This window comes from Diadema setosum, chromosome 10 (genome assembly GCF_964275005.1).
Source record: "Diadema setosum chromosome 10, eeDiaSeto1, whole genome shotgun sequence".
Taxonomy (NCBI): Eukaryota; Metazoa; Echinodermata; class Echinoidea; order Diadematoida; family Diadematidae; genus Diadema; species Diadema setosum.
In genome coordinates this window covers 6618777-6642244 of record NC_092694.1, presented here as the reverse complement: position 1 = coordinate 6642244, position 23468 = coordinate 6618777, and the positions used below count along the sequence as shown (strand labels likewise).

Below are 23468 nucleotides of genomic sequence, written 5' to 3'. Positions count from 1 at the left end.
ACATCAGTATCGCCTGTTATCATTTTAGATCTAACGTTGGTGGCAAGTATTCCACCGTGCGTGCAGCGGACTGTGGTTTTACAGTACAACCACCTGTGTTATAGACGTTCAGCACGATTATAAAATAAAAATCTGCGTGGTTGATTGAATACATTTTCATCAAATCTCAAATTTGTCAATCGATGTGGGATGTAAAGCAATAATCATCTCCCATTTCTCGGGCAATGGATACAATCTAACTTTGCCTCAGTGATCCTTGTCGTATCAATCAGCCCTCGCCTTCGGCTTGGCCTGGTAGACACCTTCGGGATCACCTCGGCAATGTTAGATTGTCCCATGGCCCTCGCAATCGATGATTATTTGTGACCCGCTACAACAAAAGGATCCTAAAGTCGCTGACGGGTGAGCCGAGAAAATCGAGTTTTAAGTCAGATCACCAAAATCTGTCAAACGTTCGGATTTCTGTTTTTAACATAATTTTGTAGTCTAATTAGAGGTGGGCTATAGAGGGTCAATTTTAGGTCACATTTTCAGAACATGCTCATCACACCTTAGTTTGATGACTTTATGCCTACTGACACCATTTTTGAAAAAAAGAACGAAAAAAATGCGAAATCCAGGGTGCCCCGGCCGAAATCGTTAAAAATCCAAGATGGCCGCCGTTACGGCTTAAAAAAGACATTTTTGGCTATAACTTGGCTATTTTTTGGTCTATTGTGATGGTTTTGGTGTCTAACCCCATGTTTTGGGGGTCAAGGAAGTGGATTATAATGATAATTTTGGTGTAAAACTTACTCTTCCACGTGATACTGATCTTTTTCCCATATTTAGGGTTAAATTTTCCTTGTCCTTTACCCCTACCCCACCCGCCATTTTTTGCACTTTTTTCTGTATTTTTTTAAAGTCATGTTATCTACCATACTCTTAATAGCAAGTACTAGCTATCAATCTGGTGTTTTCTACTGACGATACAAGAAGAAATACAAATAACTTACGCTATATGTATGTGTCATGCAGATACCGGTATATGTGGCTGGTGCATTCAGGATGCATGGTATTAACTGTGAAGCCAGTGCTTATACTGTATCTGCTTTGTAGTGCTAATTAGCATTTGGTCATTAGACATGTAATCATACACTACAGTTCTACTGTACTTATGTAGGTGCACAAATTGAATTTTAAAATGACTTGAATAAGCCTTCTGTGATATGCCAATATTGTCCAGCACAAAGGTAATGTTTCGGCTGGATGATGCATCCCATGAGTCAATGTATTATACATGGAAGAATCTGCATCAGCAGTACTGTCTGTACATCAACTTGCTTTGGGCATCACAAGTGATGATGCTGATCTGTCCCTTTCATTTTTTCCATGTGCTCGATTCCATATGCCTCATGCTCTTGGTCTCAACACATACCAAGGTACCAGTTTCGTCGTGCACCTTTGTATGTAATCCAATATCACAATTAAGATGTAGAATCATTGATGCCCAGTTCACTATCAACAATATCTTCAAGGTTGGTATGGGCAGTTGGTTGTATGATGCCATTGGTTGACTTTCGATTCAATGCATTCACCATGTCATCTTCAGTAGGCAGATCAGGGGCAGGGAGATTGATTATCAGATTCTCCTCCAGTCACAAGAAGAGTCAAGTTCACCTTCATTTTCACCTTGAGCAGAGACTTGGTATCGAGACCTTATACAAAGTGTACACGTGTGGGTGTACAATAATCTCGATGGGATATGAGTCTGCGGTATGACAGCTCTCCACCTAAAAAAGCTATAAGTTGAGTTTGATGAGATCTCGGGTATCCAGACATTCCTTGAGTTCATCAACATTGTTAATGGGCCTCTCCATGTTTTATGTTCCTGTAACAGACAGCCTAGATGCACATACTCTACACTATAACTGCTTGTTGTGCTTGGGCCACATTTTGGAATTGGAAAAGAGAACTGGAAATAACTGATAAAGTCAACAGATATTAATTACCTCAGCTTTACAGGTACTTTCAGTCACAGAGAGTGAGATGATGACTTTACCATTATGATGCTATGTGAGGAACATACATCGTACTAACATTTGTTTGTCATAGAACTGGTTGGAAAATCACTCAAATGGTATCAAATTACCCATCAAACGTGAGGATTCTTACTTTATAAAAGTACAGCAATATACCGTACATGGTAGGGAAAAGCAGGCATGAGAAATAAGGGACCAAGTGGTGATGGTGAAACACCAAAACTAGGCTAAAAGATGAAAAAGCTGACTGAGTTATAGTAAAAATGCGTTTATAGGCAAGACGGCAGATACAATGTACATCATCCAGTAAAGTACATTTGGCTTTGTGCTGGACAATTGGCATATAGAAGGCTTATTCAAGTCATTTTACAAAATTGTACACTTACATTTGTACAGTAGAATTGTACACTTTGACTATTGTTAAAGGTCTATTGACCAAATGTCAATGTGCACTATAAAGCAGATACAGTATTAGTACTTGGTTGCACAGTTACCATGCATCCGGAATGCACCAGCCACATACCGGTATCTGCATGACACATCATATAACATAAGTTATATTTCTTGTTGTATCATTGGTAGAAAACACCAGATTGATAGCTAGAACTTGTTATTAAGAGTATGGTAGATAACATGACTTTTAAAAAATACAGAAAAAAGTGCAAAAAATGGCGGGTGGGGTAAGGGTAAAGGACAAGGAAAATTTAACCCTAAATATGGGAAAAAGGTTAGTATCATGTGGAAGATTAGGTTTTACACCAAAATTATCATTATAATCCACTTCCTTGACCCCCAAAACATGGGGTTAGACACCAAAACCATCACAATAGACCAAAAAATAGCTGAGTTATAGCCAAAAATGTCTTTTTTAAGCCGAAACGGCGGCCATCTTGGATTTTTAACGATTTCGGCCGGGGCACCCTGGATTTCGCATTTTTTTCGTTCTTTTTTTCAAAAATGGTGTCAGTAGGCACAAAGTCATCAAACTAAGGTGTGATGAGCATGTTCTGAAAATGTCACCCTCTATAGCCCACCTCTAGTCTAATGTATCTTCTATCATCTGCCGAAATTTCGAAGTTAAATGATCAAAGGAAAGGCCTGAAAATAGCAGTTTTCTGGGCCATGCTTGGTTCGCCCGTCAGCGACTTTAGGATCCTTTTGTTGTAGCGGGTCACATTTGCTTACTCTGCTGTTCATGAATCGTAACTAAACATTTCTGTTGACCATTAATCAATATAAAAGAATAGAACTTATCCTTTGCATCTTATTATTGTGGTCTTTTAACATTGTAGTTAAAATATGATGCCTTTTTGGGGGGTGGGGAGGGGAGGAGAGAAGTTGCCAGTGATATGTCATCCAGCAAAAACATGACTTTAATCATATTTTTGTGTACAAAAATGATAAGTGCATTCTGTATCTTATAAACATCATTGCCGCTTCAAATTTGCATGATTTCAGTGAAAATGAGTGAAATTTTGATCAAACGATATAACTTTATTTCTACACGTCTAACTCCGATGAAGCTTTAATCTCCTGATTTCACTCTATGCAAACCCAGTGGCAGATCCAGGGGGGGGGGGGGGGGGGCGCACCGGGCGCACGCCCTTCTTTTTTCTTTCTTAAAACAAAAGAAATAACAAGAAAAAAATGGGGGGGGGGCATGTGCGCCCCCTTTAATTTTGTAAAGGCGCCTCCCCTTTATGGCATTCCTGGATCCGCCCCTGCACACTTGCCAACTTGAACATGATTTGGCTGCCTCTGTTTTTTTTTTTTTTTTTACCCCGATGTCCATACAAAATGACCTCTCATCATTAGCAGAATACAAAGTGTATACTGTGTGAGAGATGAGAATGACGGAATGAACAGACAAAAGACGTCAGGCTTACTTGGCTGCATGACATTTTCCTGGCTGCTCTCGGCTATCCGGTGGGCTTCTTCTATCCTCTGCCGTTTCTTCGCCTCCTTGGCCTCTTTCCAGCTGACGAGGAAGTTCTTCTCTGTCTCGCTGATCTCCCTTCCATCGAGAACGGCTGCACACGGAATCGGAAGAAAAAGACATCCCTCCCTCGAGTAAGAGTATGCAAGCCATAGAGGGGAAGTAATTTGGTTTATTGCCACTTTATAGTCTACTATCAGATGGCCAACTTTCCAATTCGTCTATACACCATTACAGCTATAAAACTCAATTAGTCTTCTATCAATTTTGTCTAATTCCCATTTGGTCCATCTCTCACTTGGTCTAAAGCCCAGTTTGGTTAATCATCATTTCATCTAATGACCAGATGGTCTATTGTAAATCGCAATCGTGTCTACATGGACTTTTTCCCATTTTGTCTAATAATCTGTGGGTATTTAATAGACGAAATGGGCATAGCCCATCTGGAAGTAGACCACCTGGTAATCGGGCTAAGTGGCAATTGGACTAAATGATCATTATAGACAAACTGGTTGTAGATGAAGTGGGATTAGACCATGTGGGTTGAGACTAAATGGCTATGAGACAAAGTGGGAGTAGACCAAGTGATAGAACACCAGAAATTTCACCTCTTTCAGGATGTATGAAGTGCTGAGTTTGGCAGAAACTATTAAAAGAACAAGCCTTACCATCTGTTGAAATCAGAGATCTGTGGTCCTGCTTTATTAGTCTACAAAATGTACCCAAACATCGCCACACACATTCACACAGATTTTCTTCTTGGCCATTACTCTCCATGAATAAGATGGCATGCTTGATCTATACTGTCATGAACAGCACGTCAAAAAGAAGGAACTAAAATATCACACACCTAGCTCATGTACTGTGTACCAGTACATTCTTGACCCGTATAGGATGGTCTGATTTCGCGACAACACGCATTTCCCATAGACCCCTGCTCAAGTTTACTCGGGACTCATCTTCAATGGCTTAAACTAGCGAGGAGCACCAAACTCCTGCAATGCGTTAAAGTAAAAACCTCACGAAATACTGTATATGCCTAATATTTTGTGTAGCGAGGTTTTTATTTTCTAAAATTTTGTGTGTCAGCTGCTATTCGCGAAATGAAAGACATGCGAAAATATTGATTCTAATGCCGATATGAATGTGACGTACATGTACGCGTATACATTTCTCCATTCAGTACAGGACTCGCGAATTTAATCGTCGGGAAGTCCCAATTCGCGAAAATTTAGACTCCATGCTGCACACAGTAGTTTTGCTTCTCCTGTCTCACCTAGTTTGCTGTTCATGACGATGACCCGGTCCCTGTACTTGGCCTTGTTACACAAAGGGTTGCCAACCAGCTCCAGCCGCCAGATCTTCGGCCAGCTGCCGACGAGGGCGGCAAGCGCCTTCATGTCACGCAGCCTGTTGTCGGAGGCGATGAACTGCATGATGTTGCGCAGGATGGCCAGCTCGGAGATGTCATCCAGGCCGTTGCCACTCACGTTGAGAACTTGCAGGCCATTCTGGGATATCATTCGATAGTCAGTACAACAATAATGTAGCGATACTCAATTTTATACAACACTGAAAAAGAATGTAGCTATTCGATTGGTCGATTGCCTGTCACGTGACATTTAGTTATGGGTTCCATTGCACGTGTGGCTGTCAGCCGTGCAATTTTGTTTGAGCAAAAATATGGATAGCGCATGGCTGACGTCACCCATTTCCATTAACTCCTATGTTGAAACTCACGATTGACTTGAAGTTTTTGTTCCATCGCATGGCTCTGATGTCACAATAAACAAACATTTGCTGCACGCACTCAACAATTTCAAGAGCGCTTACAAGCGCGTACTTTTGCCACTCATTTTTGTAAACAACTTCAACCGACTTCAACTGACTTCGCATACATTGTACAGTACGTACATGGTGACTGTGCAGCTACTCATTCATCTTTCATGGAAAATGGTTGCCATTTTGTCTTTCACGGAAAATGGTTGCCACCTGTGCTAAATTCAAGAATCTGTGTGGACCACATCTGTTGATGTATGAGGTGTTGTATAACACAAATAGAGTATGTCTTTACTCTTGCAACGGAACAAGATTTCGCGCTCAGTGAAAGATGAGGCGCACTATTCAACTCGGCTTCACTTCGTTGAATAAGGCCTGTAAAAGTGGATATTTTCGCACAATTAATTTTTCGCGCTTGGCAGGGTAAAAAAAGAAGAGTTTCGCGTGTTTTTACGTCCGCGGAATTAAGACGTCAAATACTTGAACAAAAATGTTTGCATGCTTTTATTTTCACGCTAGTTTCTAGTTGCATGAAATGCGCAAAAATTTCAACACCGCGAAAATTTCCACTTTTACAGTACAGCCCCTCTATCTTTCACCTCGTGCAGAATCTTGTACAATTGCACTCGTGACCATTCACTATTTGTATACAGTTGAACCTCTCTTATCCAGCCTCCCTTTATCCGGATCTCTCTATTATACGGACGCAATCTCGCCGTGATTTTTTTTTTTTTATAATTACGGGAGGAAAGGGGGATTCCCAATTCCTTGACAACTCCTCCCCAAACACACATGAATTACATATTACTTCCAACATGATTAACATACATTACATCAAATTTCCTTCCAAATTGCTTACCTCCAGACATTTCAACATCCCCAAACATCCCCAAATGTAACAATGAAAAGGTTGCAGTATACACATTACTACATGTGGTACTACAATGGGCTAATTAATATGTACATGTATAAAGCATTGAGTCTCCCGTATCCGGCCAAATCCCTTACCCGGATGAGCCTCGGTCCCGACTTGTCCGGATACGAGAGGTTCAACTGTACTATCATTTCATGCATTACATGTACCTCAATAGAAGTATAAATTACATCACATTGTACATTGTGGAATACAGAAAGGAGAGGAATCTCCTCTGTAGGGGATGAAAATAAGAAAAAACTAGAAATGTCGCTATGGCGACTGATGCCTCCGCCATAATGCATGATTCTCCCAATAGGTGTACTTGTATAGTACAATGTCTTCACAATGTGTGATGACAGTTTCACACAACTGGCAAAATATTGATATGACAGAGTTGTCAGAAATGTCTTGAATGTTCACTTTCCTCAAACTGGGTTTGCTATAATTGTCTAAGAGTGCAGGTAGTGCAGGTACATTGTACATTATATTTGGGGAATTGAGGATTTTTACTTGACTTCTGACCGACCCTGTTATAAGTTTAATGCATTGAGTAATTTTCAAGGTATGAAGAAAGAGTGTAATTACAGTACAAAATAGGTTTTTTTTTTTTCATTTAAACCTGACCTTTGATCCTTGACCTTTGACCTTCTGGCTGGAAATTTCCCAGACAATCACCCATTAGGTAATTCAAATACATACGTGTATATTAAGTTTTAAAACTAATAATGCATGCATTGCATATACTAGTATGAGGAAACAGTAAAATTTTGAGGAGTTGACCTTGACCTTTGACCCCTGACTATTGACCCATGACCCCTAAATTCCCTAGATAATCCCTGCCAGTCAGTACATGCATATGTACCAAGTTCCATGAAGATATATTGAACCATTTGCGAGAAAAGTGAAATTGCAACATTTTCACCTAACCTTTGACCTTTTGACCTTTGACCTTATGACATGAAACTCTCTCTGGAGAATCTTTACTCAGTAGTATATGTCTGCACTAAGTTTCAATAAAATACCATCGGGCATTGCATAGATACATGGGGGAAATAGCAACATTTTTAGCATTTGACCTTGACCTTTTGACCTTTGACCTCTTGCCAATGTCACTAAAATCTCCTCAACTAATTGCCCCATCATACATCATCCTTGGACCAAGTTTGGTGAAAGCTGCTTCATCCAGTTTTGAGTTATCACGTAAACAGATAAATTTAGGATTTGACCTTGATCTTTGACCTTTGACCTCTATCCGATTTCACTAAAAAACTAATCATGTAATTATCCCATCATACATCATCCTCGGACAAAGTTTGGTGACATTTGCTCAATCCAGTCTTGAGTTATCGCGTAAATGGATACAATTTCATGATTTGACCTCGACCTTTGACCTTTGACCTTTGGCCGATTTCACCCAAAATCTACTCAAGTAATTGCCCAATCACACTTTATACTTGGACCAAGTTTGGGAAAATTCCAGTCAATACTTCTCAAGTTATCGCGTAAACGAATGCAGACGGACGTACGGATGTACGGACGGACGGACAACCCAAAAACATAATGCCTCCGGCACCACTTCGTGGCGGAGGCATAAAAAAGTTTCTGTACGATCACACACGACACTGCGAAATGAATGGACAAGACATGGTGCTCACCAGATGGCAAACTGCAACAGCTCAGGTGAGCCCCCAAAACAAACGGGTCTAGCGCTCACCTGAGTATCGCAAGTTCACCTTTCACGCAGTCACTAATCTAAATTATTCACAACTCTACTAAAATTTGACCAGGCATTCTCAAGTAGAAGATGAAAATGTACAATAAGGGCCCAAATTTTTAAAGATTCCTTAATTTGGGGGGATTGGGGCCCCCTGGGGCCCTCTGGGTGGGGCATGGTGCCCATTTTGATAAATTGAGATCCTGACCCCCTAGGGATGCTACCTGCCAAGTTTGATGAAAATCCATCATGAGGTTTTCAGGAAGAAGATGAAAATGTACAATTCAGGCCCCCACTGGGACCTTCCCAACCCCCCCCCCCCCCTGCCCCCAAGAGGGGCACCCCTGGATCTGCTATGAACAAACTTGAAACTACAGTCATTAATGTGCTCACTCAAAGTATTATCTTAGCTCTATAACTTCTGATTCTAGAGAAGATTTTTAAAGATTCCTTCATTTTGGGGGGTTTGGGTCCCCTGGGGCCCCTGGGTGGGGCATGGTGCCCATTTTAACAAATTGAGATCCTAAACCCCTAGGGATGCTACCTGCCAAGTTTGGTGAAAATTGGTTATGGGGTGCTCAAGAAGAAGATGAAAATGTACAATTTAGGCCTCATTAAAGGACCCCTCCCCACCCCCTCCCCTGGGTCCCAAGGGAGGCACCCCTGATTCTGCCATGAACAAACTTGAAACTACAATCATTAATGTACTAACTCATAGTATTAACTTAGCTCTATCACTTTTGGTTCTAGAGAAGAAGATTTGTACAGATTCCTTAATTTTGGGGGTTTGGGCCCCCCTGGGGGGCCCCCTGGGTGGGGCATGGTGCCCATTTTAACAAATTGAGTTCCTAACCCCCTAGGGATGCTACCTGCCAAGTTTGATGAAAATCGGTCTTGGGGTTTTCAAGAAGAAGATGAAAATGTAAAAAGTTTACGCACAACGGACGACGCACGACGCACGACGCACGACGGACGCCGGACGAAGGGCGATCGCTATAGCTCACTTGAGCCTTTGGCTCCGGTGAGCTTAAAAGGCGTCTTGGCTATAATGGCCTGTCACTTACCGAGAGTGCTACCAGCGTCCTGGGCTCAAAGAGCAGCCGTTCACCCATGGGGAGTTTCTGGTGTTCTATGTGGAGCTCCTTTAGCTCCAACAGCTTCTCCAGTCCCTCCAGAACCGCTATCTTGTTGCCCCCAAGATACCTACATTGTACATCCAAAGGAGAAAATTATAGTGCTACATGTGGAACAGTCATGTGACCTGTAACCATGGCAACCTGTTACAGGTATCATGCATTATATTCCTACTCATAATTATTACAATTTTCATAGTTGTACCACCTACAGTAATTCAAAAAGACAAACTAGAGAACATGCATGGGGGACCCATTCGAGCCTGTACCCCCAAACATGTATCCCTCGAATCCATCCCCAATACCCCATCTGGATTACTTTTTATGCCAAAATAGTGTGTAATGTGGCAACTGCCGCAGGGTACAATGAAATCTGATGAGAAATGAGGCTGGTATAGCACATACAGACTTTACAAGGAATACATGTATGACATGTCATCCTATAAAAGTTTGAACAATGAGGGCACTGTCAAGGAAAACATTTTCTAAATACTGAGAATAACTCCCCATACACCTCAAGAGCAAGACTGAATAAAACTAGAACTATCACTGAAGGTGATTAATACCCCCGCCCCTAGTGTTGCTTTATAGTATGTGATGTAATGAGGGCAATGACATTAATGCCAAGTTTGTGCACTTGTCGAATTGGAAACAGAGTAATTTTAGTTATACTGTACAATTACAGAGTTGACACTGAGTATAAAACTTACAGCAAATAGAAACATGCTTTCCCCCAGCATCACTACACTTTAAAAAGACCATCATACACACCAAATTTGACCTTCATAGCTTGAATGGTTTATTTTGACACAAAAATGAGTGGTTACCATGGCAACACATTTTCCTTAAACTAAAACACTGGTGTCTTGCAAAACTACACTTCTAGATCATGATACATGACTAAATTTGACTTTAATTGCTTGAATGATGGAAAAGTTATTCGATCTGCAAGGTTTTGGTAAATTTGTGGTTACCATGTCAACGGTTTGTGTGACAAACACAAAAATTATGTGTTCCACATCTATGTACATTGTACATGTATACCTCAGGGCCATAATGTCCACCAAATTTGGTTTCAATTGATTGAAAACTGTGGAAGAAGTTCACTCCACAGGATTAAAAAAAAAAAAAATGCGGTTACCATGGCAACACATTGTCCGATACAAATACAAAGGACATTTTGTAAAACTACACTTAAAAAGCATCATACACACCAAATTTCACCTTCATAGATTAAATGGTTCAATTTGATACAAAAATGAGTGGTTACCATGCAACACATTTTTCTTTATATATCAACACATTGGTGTCTTGCATAACTACACCTCCCGATCATTATACATGTACTAAATTTGACCTTAATTGCTTAAATGATGTGGAAGTTATTCAATCCACAAGGTTTTGGTAAAATTATGGTTACCATGGCAACGCTTTGTCCGACAAACACAAAAATTATGTGTTGCACATCTATGCCTCAAGGCCATAATGCCAAATTTGATTTCAATTGCTTCAAAACTGTGGAAAATGTTCACTCCACAAGATTTCGAAGAAAACATGCGGTTACCATGGCAACGCTTTGTCAAGTACAAACACAAAGAGTGTCTTTCATAACTACACCTATAGATCATCATAGATACCAATTTTGAAATTGATTTCTTAAATACTATAGAAGTTATTCAATCCACAAGGTTTCGGTAAAATTATGGTTACCATGGCAACGCATTGTCCGACAAACACAAAAAACATGTCTTGCACATCTATACCTCAATATCATCATTTACCCTAAGTTTCATTTAAATTGCTTCAAAACTGTAGGAGGAGTTCGCAACGCAAGATTTTGCAACAGACCGACTGACCGCCCGACTGACCGCCCGCCCGACCAACATCGCGGTGATTCCTACAGGTGTATACAATATACCCCCTTCACACTACTGTACATTTGTTGTACGTGTGGCGGGGGTATAATAAAACAAGAAATGTGGCTGATTTCCCAATCCCTTGTGCCAAATGTAGGGATTATATGCTATAACCCATGCAAACAAAATTTTAAAAATGAATATATTAATTCACTGTTCTTTAATTCTGACTTACTGCATGAAAGAAAATGATTCTCAGTACTGCATTATCGGTATTGCATACAGATGCACCATGTAGCATGAGTTTATTTTTACAGATCAACTTCTCCATCCCCCAGTGTGCAGAAAATTTTAGTGGCCTCAGCATGATCTGAAGTTATTGTACATAGGTAGTACATTGTGTACATGTACTGTGGATCTACATAAGTAGCCATGAACTTTGAAACAAGTTTACTGAAAACATGGGTGTGTACACTGCAGCAGACTGTGAAAGAGAATTTCAACAGCCTCAGTGAAATACAATTGTACTAGAATCAATCAAGCATTTGGATTGCATAGAGTTTCACAGACTCCCGTAATACAGTCTGTACTGTACACGCACAACACTCCCTCACATCTTTCTTCCACTATATTTTTATTGCAATAAAAAAACAACAACAACGACCTTATGTGGGAGGTAAACCTGACCTACATTGTAGATTCCCAGTGAGGACATCATTCAGCCGAGTCAAGCCATAAATATGCCGACAGTCTCCTGCTTCCTTGTCGAATCAAATGGACTTTTTTTTTTTTATTTATGATGCAACCATAATTGTTTTTGTTATACAGTTTGTAGGCCTACTGTATATTTATAGCATAGACTGCACCTCTGTATTGCTTCTAAAGTTGTCATTTGATTGTTTTGTTTGTACACATGTACATTTTTCACAACAATGTACGTGTAGTACTACATGTATTTTTATCTGATTTGAGAAGCACAATAAATCAAGAACAAACGGGACAAAAAAATGTGCTCCAAGAGTAAATAAAGAGCTTTATTTGTAAAATTAATTTGATATGTTTCACTTCAGCAAGTCTGTCAGTCAAGCGTAAGAATTCTATATTATAATGAAAAATATTTCAAGTGCCTTTTGTAGCGTCTGGGGTGTTGAAAATGTCGGTATCAATAGCGCCAATACAACCAGGCAAGAAAGCATGCCCTACTGTACATTTTGTATTCACAGACCAATATAGCACATTGTGTGTGTACACACTTGTACAGATGTACATAAATGTTGCCTGTAACGGGTAGATTCAGTGGATGCGAGTTCGCATAATGTCAGGCAAACATTTTTGTATTTTATAACATTTGTGAAGTCATGTATACCACGGAAGAGTTGTTACAGAGATCCCTTGTTTTTATTTCTTCTTTTTTGGCATTTTTTTTTTAATGGCTACCTAGTCTTTGATTATTAATTGAGCAAATACTGTCTTTGCTTTTTTTAATTGACTCATGGGGTCAATGTACATGATTTGAAGGGCTGTATACTTGTAAATGTACAGCGAAATCCATTGTAGTGTAGCAGGGAATAGTTTTCTAACTCAAGTTTGATTTCCAGTTGATGAACACTGGCCTACATGTACCGGTATTTCACATGGTATCCTGTACACTGCTAGAAGAAAACTGCTAAGGATAGCTTGTGTAGCAGTGGCATGAAAAATGCATCGCAAACTGTGATGCGATACCAGAAAAATTATTTCCTGATGTACAGTCGTAGTCTTTTCTTTTCTTTTTTTAAAGAGATTGAATACAGGCATTTAACAAGTTTGCCACTAAGTCTACGTATGTAATCTGTGACCTGGGAAACATGTACCATGATTACCATTTATGCAATTTCCATTAAATTTACATTTATATGCTTGAATAAAACAAAATATCCTTGTGCAATTATAAAGCTTCAAAAATAATCATCAATGTTCTTTATACAATCTATAAAAATGCATTTTTAAACTTTACAGTATGTTGTGGAACCTAAAAGATGAAGTTAGACATACAAATGTATAAAGAAAAAAAAAAAAGGATGGAGCTTTATCTCTACTCAGTGTACATGTATTCTCTTGCAGGAATTCATGATAATCAGATTTAAAAAAAAAAAAAAAAGGAACATGTACTATATGTACATTGTACGTAAAACAGTTTATCTGACCATTACGGAGTTCATAGTGCGTCATTCAAAAAGATTTATAATCTAAAAAATCAGAGGAGAAATGTGTATTTGATGGTATCTACACTGACGTACAAAATTCAAGGAGTACTCACAGCTTGGATAGTTTGTGTAATGGGGTCAGATTTTCCAGGCGGCTGATCTGGTTGTTCTGGAGATACAGGTGTGTCAAATTGGCTGCAAAGCCGAGGTTCTTGATCTGCGAGATGTTGTTGTCGTAGAGATAGAGGACAGAGAGGCTACGGCACTGTGACAGGTCGTCCTGGTGGAAAACATAAGGTACAGAACAAACACAAATACATGTACAGTCAAACTTGCCATCAATAGTTTCCATAGTATGTCAAGTAAATAAAATACATCATACGTTGTATAAAATTGTACATACAGTGCTAACATCCCATCTTTTCTTACAAGTACATGTGCATGTACACCTTGCATGAATGCTCAAACATTGTATCAAAATCTAAATCAAAACTAAATTTGGGACTGCTGTATCTCCCAATGCATAATACAGTACATGTTTCACTATGAACAGCAGCTGCTACATAACACTTGTAGTGCTAGTAGTTATAGGATGAGTACACATTTGTACAAGAGTATGAATACCTGCTACACACTCTGTTCTGCTCAGTACCAGGTACTTAATCGAAAAAGTTAACCAACACACAAGGATCAGTGTAATTCATACACTGTTCTTACTGTACAAACATGTATGACTGAGATTTCAACCAGAGTCCTGACATTATAACACAATCCCTCATCATGATAAATTTTGTATGCTTGACAGTGCGAGATGAAACCCAAGTGTCTGCCAAACTTCTCTGCTTTGGTACAATTTACATTGTAACTGAGCTACAATGTACTGTATACATGGCATTGCGTTCTATTTTCAATGATTTCTTAATTAATTCATCATTATTCCATCACATCTTTTTGGGCAAAGTGATTCCGCTTAACCCATTGAGGACAGGCTGATTTTGCTATTGCACACATTTCCCATAGACACCAGCCCAATACACTCGGAACTCGTCCTCAACAGGTTAATTGTATTCACCTTTTTTCCCTGCATACAAACTTGTGTAATGCTTGAATGCCTCTAGTAAATACTGACGAGCTTTTAATCACATCAGTCTAAATTGTTGCTAGGCAGTATGTCAGAGGAACAAACACCAGTCATCCCAGACTATAAGAATCTTCCTTGAGCTTGTTTGCGCTAGTACAGCCAAACTTTAGTTTAGTTTAGTTTTAAGCCAGATTCATTACACAAAAACAGCTCTGGTACACTGTATGTGTATTTTATCTTTACAAAGCCTCAAGTACTCTACTGTTATAGCTTTATGTAGCGAGGTTTTTATTTTATTTTTTTTTACAGTACATAAATTTCGTGAGCCAAGTGCTACTTGCGAATTTATCATGGGAAAATATTAACTCTGATCTGGTTTATGTAAATATGCAAATTAGCATTACATTGTACAGTTTGTACATGCAAAGCAGGTGCACATGATTATGTCAAAATCATGATTGTGCATACACCTGTAGTATTATACTAGTAATATACAATGGGCTTTAGAATCTCTGCAATCTGATTGGTCAATTATCACGCACTAATTTTCACTGACCCAAACTGAGCCATGCGCCCTGTAAAACTTGAACACGTGTATGGCTCAAGCATTGTACAGTACGATACGGGACTTATTTTATGTGTACCAGACGCATGATGGGGAAAAAGGTTAAATTTCATGAATTTACGAACCCCCCCAAATGAATAATGCACAGGCTAATATTTCCTGGATCATTGAGCATTGGATGCTCTCAAGTCATTTAGGAAACAGTGTAAAACTTACTCACTGTGCTCATTGGTTTCAGAACAGTTCCAAAGTTAAACTCTCGCATCTATAGACGTACATTGTACATACAACTTGTATTCTCACCAATCCACTCTATCCTGTGCATCATTTGTCACTGTACATTGTGACAAGTCCAAGTACCATGACTGCCTGTTTCATTTGAATGCTTTTGAGACAGAGACTCCAACTCTCCCGTTTTCGACGGGAGATCTCCCGCCGAAAGCCAATTTTTGCAAAATCTCCCGTTCTCCCGCTTGAGATTCAATTTCTCCCGCCCTGGCTCTGTGTCTCCCGCTTGAAATGATTTCTTACTTTAATATCATTGTATGTTGAAAAATAAGCCTTAGATAGGACCCCGGCCGCAAGGAACAAATCGGAGTCTCCCGTTTGGTTTCATAGTTACTTAAGGAATAGGAAACAATTTGTTTATATCAATAACTCATATTCTTCAATGCTTGATATTTCTATTGGTGTTCCCCAAGGCTCTATCTTGGGACCCCTTTTATTTTTGTTATACATTAATGATGTGCAATATGCTAGTCAACAAATATGTCCTATAGTATTTGCTGATGACACAAATCTGTTTTTGTCGGGAAAAAATATGAATGATATATCACATACATTGACTTCTGAACTTCCTAAGGTTAGTTTGTGGTTTATTACCAATAGATTATTGATTAATATCAAGAAAACAAATTATATTATTTTCACAAAACAAAAAAGAAAAATTGATTCTAATGTGCTTAGAATATATACAAATGATATGCAAATACATCAGGTGCAACAGACAAAGTTTTTAGGAGTGGTCATTGATAACACTTTGTCTTGGTCTGCTCATGTAAATTACATTGTTTGTCGAGTTTCTCAAATTATAGGTGTTTTCAGTAAACTGAAACATTTTGTTTCTTTAAGAATTCTTACAAATCTTTATAATACTATGATATTACCATATTTTACATACTGTAACTTGATATGGGGCACCTGTGCCAAATTTTTTTCAGATAAATTAGTGGTTTTACAGAAAAGAGTCATTCGTATTATTACTCACTCCCATCCAAGAACTCCAAGTGCACCTTTATTTCAAAAGCTTAACATACTCACGCTTGAACAACTTTATAAATTGCAAACTGGATCTTTTATGTATATGTTCTATCATGATCTTTTACCACCTGTATTTAATCAAATCTTTTTGTATAATGCATCATTTCATAATTATGATACTAGATTCTCTCAAAATATTCATTTACCGTTATTGAAATGTGCTGTCTCTCGTAAAACTATAAAATACACCGGACCCAAATTGGGGAATGAAATGCCTTTAGAAATACGACAATCACCTACCTTAAAGTCTTTTAAACGTAGATATAGGGATTATTTATTAAAAGCCTGATAAACGTATAGAATGAATAATTCAAGTGGTAGGTTTGGCAGTGTGTGTGGGATGCTCGTTCTTTGATGATGATGTTTTATGCAATATATATATATGTAGTTTTACTTTTATTGGAAATAAATGTTTCAATCTCATTCTGATGAGCTCCCCATCACTGCTAGCCATCCACTTGAAATTATTACACTCTACATTGTCTTTTTGAATTTTGTACTTGTTTATTGTTATTTGTATATTGTGATAACTGATAACTTTGTTTGATTGGGAGAGCTACCTCGAAAGGCCAATGGCCTATGTAGCCTCCTCCACACTCATTACTTTGTTATTTTTATGTTTTTTATGTAATAATGTGCATTTTTTATATATTTTATATTTCCTATGTGTCTCATGTTTGTCATTTGTCAACATGTGATTCTTTTATTGAGATGTGGAAATAAAATGAACTGAACTGAACTGAACTGCTAGGGGTTTCAGGCGGGAGAATCTCCCGATCAGAAGATGCTTGGGGTTGGAGTCTCTGTTGAGATGTTAATACAATTGTACAAATAATACTTACCAATAATTCTCAGCGCTCTTGTTGTTGTAATTTTATAGGCTCATTTAATGTTTTCAATGCAGGATTGATGATTTTGTTTCCTGAAAACAAGTCAATGCATGATGCCAATATCTCCATTCATTGCTGTACTCCACAATCGTGAATTTAACCCAGTTTTCGCCAAAATAGTCAGAAAGTCCTGATTTGAGGAAAATTAGACCCACTGAGGATACATTGTATGGCATCAGTCTTTCACAAATCAACTCACATCTCTCTCAGTCTATCACTTTCAAATTTTTCTTCCAAATACAAGTAGTCTTTAAATGTATCTCACAAGTTAATCTTCTATTACAGGTAATTGCAGGGTGAGTGCACACTCATGGCAACTTCAGACAAACACTTCAATTGCAAATATTTGAGAGGCATTTCAGGCTCTCTTGCTTTCAGGCTCCCTTGTCATGATTTCAATTAATTTGAATTTAGAAACTGAAAACTGACATTTTGTTTTAAAACTATACTGATTGAATCATAATGTATGAATATCAATCAAGACACTGTACGTTAACTGTTGCTGGAAAGATTTAAAGATTAATACCATGAACTACATTTTGTAAAGGTACACATTTTAAGGGCCAAATTATTGCAACATGCGCTGTACTGGTACTCGATACAGACTTGACAGATCGAAATGTTTTTGACAAGAACCTTGACGCATTAATTCACGCACAATTCAAAGCAAGAATTCCTGCACTAAAAGCTCTACATGTACAAGAGTGTATACTAAACCAGGCTTGTGGTAGAGTAAAAACAAACAAACATACAAACAAACAAAAACAAAAAAACAAAAACAAATCATGCATTCTACATTTGATGTAGATTTTGTCCAGAAAAAAAAAAAACAACAACAACAACAAAAGAAAGACATGGCATCTATGGCAAGCCAAAATGACATGCATCCAGAAGATTTTCCATGAGGCTAAATGATCAGAAATGGATTTCTGGCAAAAGAAAAATTGTCTCCCATTCTATAAAACAGATGATGTACTATACAAATTTGTAAGTCTTTTTCTTGTGTCAGTACACTCAACTTTGCCTCATGGGTTGAACATTGTAGTTACCGTACAATTGTACCTATATTTAAAAGTACATCATGCACACAATTCCTACTGACGCACTCAGACCTGTGCATCATTTGTGTATCATGTGCATGCTTACTTTTTGCATCTACAATGGTACAGTAGTAGCAGTCCATTTTTGCTAGTTGAATATCACATAAGTATGGAGGTCCATTCTGCAGTACAGCATTAAAGGTACTAGCCCACATTTGTAAACCTGCAGCAATTGGTCTCATAGTTAGCATGGAGTTTGGGTATGATTGCAGTAACACCTGTGCAAAATTTCGTTCCAATTAGTCCATTACTTTCATAAAAATAAATGAAAATGCACCGTATGCATGCGTATTTAACGCTCGCTAGCTCCGGTCCACGTACGTGCTACTTGCATGCGATACATGTGTAAGTTACTAGTAGCTAGCCCCGGAGACCGCGCCTTGCGGCGCGGTCCTGGCGGCTACCTCACAGCTGAGCGGGAGCAAAAATCACTGCCACATTCACGGCGACTTCACAAATAAAGCACGGCTAAATTTCTATCATAAACACAGTGACAATTAATACATTACCTTTTCGACTTTGTTTTTCTCACCCATTCATCTAGAAACTGCAAAATTTTCGACATTTTTTTAGGAGTAATAAGCGGCCTGCCCTAGTGCAACAGTGGAGAGACTTGCTGCTATATCCATTAGTACATATTACGCATTCTCTCAATGCACTGCACTGCATGCATGCTGTGCGCCTGTGCAAGTGATTGTGAGTTTCAGTGAGCATCGGTGAGCTGAAGATATTCGCGTTATAAGACAACATTTTCTGCATCATAAGCAATGAAATGCATCAAACAGTCGCCGAAATTAATCATTTAGGTTTAATCGACCCATAAAAGTACATGTATGCCTAGTAGTTTTTGTTGAAAAATTAAGGAAATATAGCGCCAAAACGGCACCCGTTTTGTACAACTCCTCGATCTGAATGCGAAAACAGCACAGCCCCAACGCTGCACGTTGGGGCTGGTCGCAGTCAGTACGTAGCTAGCCCGCGCTCGTAATTCGATTTTGGGTCAGGTTGACCCGGTTTGAAAATTGATTTTAAAACGATGATTTTCTCTCTTTTATCGAATGGTATAGACAAAGAGCAACAGGTGAGGTATGTTACTGTTATAACTTGTACTTGAAGTCATATTGGACCTGTTTTATGCAGTTTTGATTTTCGTGGGTTTGCAAATGTGGGCTAGTACCTTTAAAGAATCTCTGAAACATACGAGTATGATAAAACATCTTGATGGCGGGGGGAAGAAATGAAAATAATGAACATGGAACAGAAAAAGGAAGAAAGAGATAGATGGAAAAGAAAACAAACAAAATTCATGCCTCCTTCAATGAGGAGAAATATATTAAAGAACAGATGACTTGTACTCACGATTTCATCAATGTGTTTCTCTGAGAAGTAGAGATGCGTCAATTTCTTCAAATACTGTGAGAGCCCCTCGTCTTTCTTCTTCCGCGTACTGGCCGACGACCTGGCTATGAGGTCAATGGTGAGCTTCACCATGTTGGCAAGAAATATGAGTTTTTACAGTTTTGATATAGTGTTCTTTGCTTTTTCTTTTCCTCCTTCAGTGAAATGCAGGGCACTATGGTGATATCTCCACAGTCTGTAAATTACATATTGGAGAGATTGCAGAGGCCGGTTTTCCGAGAGATGGTAAAGTCCACGTACAGCCTAGTGGGTGAAACGACTGGTGCAAAACTGGTTCACGCCTTTCCATCATTCAGAGGAGAGTAGATTAAGCAGTAGCCGGCAGCGACAAGAACATACAACAGGTTGTACATGGGATTTCATGGACATGAGCTGTGGCAGTCAAACCTGCATACATGTAGGTGTCATCGTAGTAGCCTGTGCTGTATGCCTGTAGCATGTCCGAATCAAACATAGAAATTAGCTGGTTCTACACATGTATCAAAACAAAACCCAAAAAAAATTAATGAAAAAAAAAATGCAGGCAATGTGACTGCATTTATGCGATGATACACAGTCTAGGAAAGCAGTCTGAGTGTGAATTGTAGTCGCAATGTAGACTGAAATTTCCTCAAAATGGTACAACTGACATTCAAGTGACAAGCTACAATGTACATTACATTGTATACCGCACTGTAGCCCGACCAGACGCTGTTAATACGCTACGCGAATACAGCGTCTGACCAGCGAGCGGGCACCTTCAAAGTGGGGAACCACAACACAACTACAAAACTTATGAAAATTTATACGTTCTTTATAAACAATGTACACGTTACCAAACGTTACTCACCTTAAGTGCATGCTTGTATTACAGAAGGTTCGTAAGTCCATTGAGAGCCCTCGTGATAAGTCCATGGAACCAAAAAATGATACTTTTTGGCGGATTCCCTAACACCGTCGCGGTTCATCGTTGCAGAATTCAAAATGGCGCCTTGATCTCTGCGGAAATCTTTTGCGTGCGTGCGATGCGCTGCTTGAGTGTTGGTGTAGCAGCACGGTCGACAGCGCGACCTTTTGAAAGGGCATTCAGATCATGTGACCTCCCGAATATTGGAAATGGCCTGGCGTGAAAGACGATGTACCGTTCGTGAACCGTTCACACATGCTGCATATAACCATCAATTTAGGTAAGTTATTGAATCTAAATTTCAATACTCATAGCATAGATATGAAGTCTCATTATCATTTTGTTCGTCACATGAGTTTGAAGTGGCAAAAAAATGATCTAAAGTATCAAAATTCAATCCGATCGCATGCGATCGTTGGACCCTCTTCGTGTTTGGAGCTTCGTTGGTACAGCCCTGTCGCGCTACGTATGTACCATGTACAGCGGCGACTGGGCTGTGTATAGTTAACCGTACTGTAGTCTACACACGTCACAAGTTTGCTTTGCCACGATTTAGCAAGCAAGCGTTCCACATTCACTGCTTCTCTAAGACTCTACATAAAGCAAGCTGCCAATGAGTCTTAAACCATAACGCCCTCCAAAATTCGACCACCTGCTACAGCTATCGAGACTTGGGTCTAGGGGTAAAACCTACGCAATTGTACCTCTATGCATGGCTCTAGAGTCTATATACCGGTTGAATTTTTGCACGGGGAGGTCGAACCCTGGCATTTTTGCTTTAGGCCTACAAGTGATAGATCTAAGTATTTACTAGGGACATGGAAATCTCCCTATTAGTATGCTTAAAAACATACATAGAACCATCTACTTTTTCTTTACATTGCACTTTAATGCCTACACTGTACATAATCAATCTTGAGTACACCACAGTTCTATAGAATAGGTAACCCCGGGGCGCTCCTAATACAGTACCTACTACCTGGTCGCAAATATAGTGATACCCTTCAGATACGGAGGTTCTGCACAAAATGGGAGTGACAAATGTTGAATAAAAGATGAGAAAGATGATGGAGAAGGAGGAGGAGGAGGAGGAGGAGAGGAGAGGAGGTGGTGTTTGCAGTGGTGGTGGTGGTGGAGGTGGCGCTATTTTACACTAAGATAAATCCGTGAGTAAGACTACATGTAGATTCTTCTTTGTGTAGCAAAGTAAATTCTACTTTCACAGGCTCTGTAAACAGTAAAACACCACCTCTATCACTCAGTATCAGATCATGGAAATTCTATTTCTATGGTAGCGAGTCGGTAGGTCCTACAGAACTCAGTATTCAAACAGCCAACTTAACTGCATTCATAAACTCACTGGCACTGCTGCATCGATCAGTGAGTGCTAGTGCAAAAATATCAAACTCCAAGAATGGTTGGCTTGGTTGGTATGTTACTGGTTACTAGAAGCTGCAGACATTCTTGTTAGACCTCTATTACAAGCTGGTGACGTGAGAACAATGTGATTAGAGTCTACTGCGTTCTTGCATTGGTTGTACGAGCTACGGTACTACAACTTCGAAGCTGTACGAATCTCTGTCAAACCGACTCGCTTGGTTTGGATTTGGTTAGTAGAGCTCAGACTCCAGAGCGCTCTCGCACACATCGCGTCCCGTGAGTCGTAGACCTGCCTACTCGTACGAAAAGTGCGATGCACAGTCGCCGTCCGTTCCGGAGAGGATCCGGGAGAGAGCAGCAGCTGCTGCTGCTTAGCTAGCTAGCTGCTGCTGCAACTAGCAACTCCGACTTTGACGTGCATCAACGAACAACCGGTTAATAAATGACGGTAAAAATTACATCGGAGATGAAATACACATTTACTCACATGTTGGGAGGATGATGCATTTCCTCTAGAATGGCTCTGCTAGAGAATGTTCACTGACAACGAATTCAACGTACGTCTTTGGGACGATTTCCATCAACTCGTGTCAGCGGTTTGGTAGGGAATCGCGTCCATGATAACCATGGCAAATTCATGACCTTTGACCTGCAATGAGACATGCGTGGATGCTGACAGTGCTTGTGACTAGATCCCAATACAAAAACGCGATGTCCTTCTTGAAGCAGCGAAATAATCTGACGGCCTTTCATCGGTGTTGTGGTTGTTGTTTGATAGTCTAAGAAATACTGCAGTAGGACAAGGCCCACTGGGTGTGTCAGAGAGCGTTCAACGAGGGATGTGTGTAAAGGATATTTATTATGTTCATACCCCTAACATCGGGATCCCCCCATTTTTGGTCAACCTCCTTAGGACTTCTTGATAGGATTTGCTTGGAACAGTAAGGAACGTACTTTGGCGGACCACAAAGAGGTGACAAAAACCACGATAAATTTGCTGTAGACTTATAGGCCTATATTACTTTTCGGGGATTTTTTTTTTTTTCCTCTGTGGAACATAATTTTTTTTTCTAAATGAATTCCATGATGAAGTGTGGATGAGATTGTTGAATACAAGAATTGGAAAAAACAAACAAACTCACTTCAAAGGAGTGGGAGACCCTCCCCACTCCTCCTACATACACACATACACTTGCACCCTCACTGTTATTATTATTCTATCGATCGATCGCATAAACTTTAAAGGGATGGTATAATTTTGGTTGAGATGGAGATTCATGCGAGAT

The 23468-nt window shown here is 39.4% G+C and overlaps 1 protein-coding gene across 1 annotated transcript in view; it reads right to left on the bottom strand.

Annotated features, from left to right (window-relative positions):
* LOC140234181 (protein phosphatase 1 regulatory subunit 42-like) overlaps positions 1-20266 on the bottom strand; it is a 28861-nt gene extending 8595 nt beyond the window's left edge. Inside the window, exons 1-5 of the mRNA XM_072314250.1 lie at positions 19857-20266; positions 13655-13821; positions 9431-9569; positions 5234-5468; positions 3908-4051 (exon numbers count right to left, since the gene is read on the bottom strand). Coding sequence (XP_072170351.1) covers positions 3908-4051; positions 5234-5468; positions 9431-9569; positions 13655-13821; positions 19857-19988 — 817 coding nt within the window. The 5' untranslated portion in view covers positions 19989-20266. The remainder of the gene's footprint in view (positions 1-3907; positions 4052-5233; positions 5469-9430; positions 9570-13654; positions 13822-19856) is intronic.
* Positions 20267-23468: the final 3202 nt, after the last annotated feature.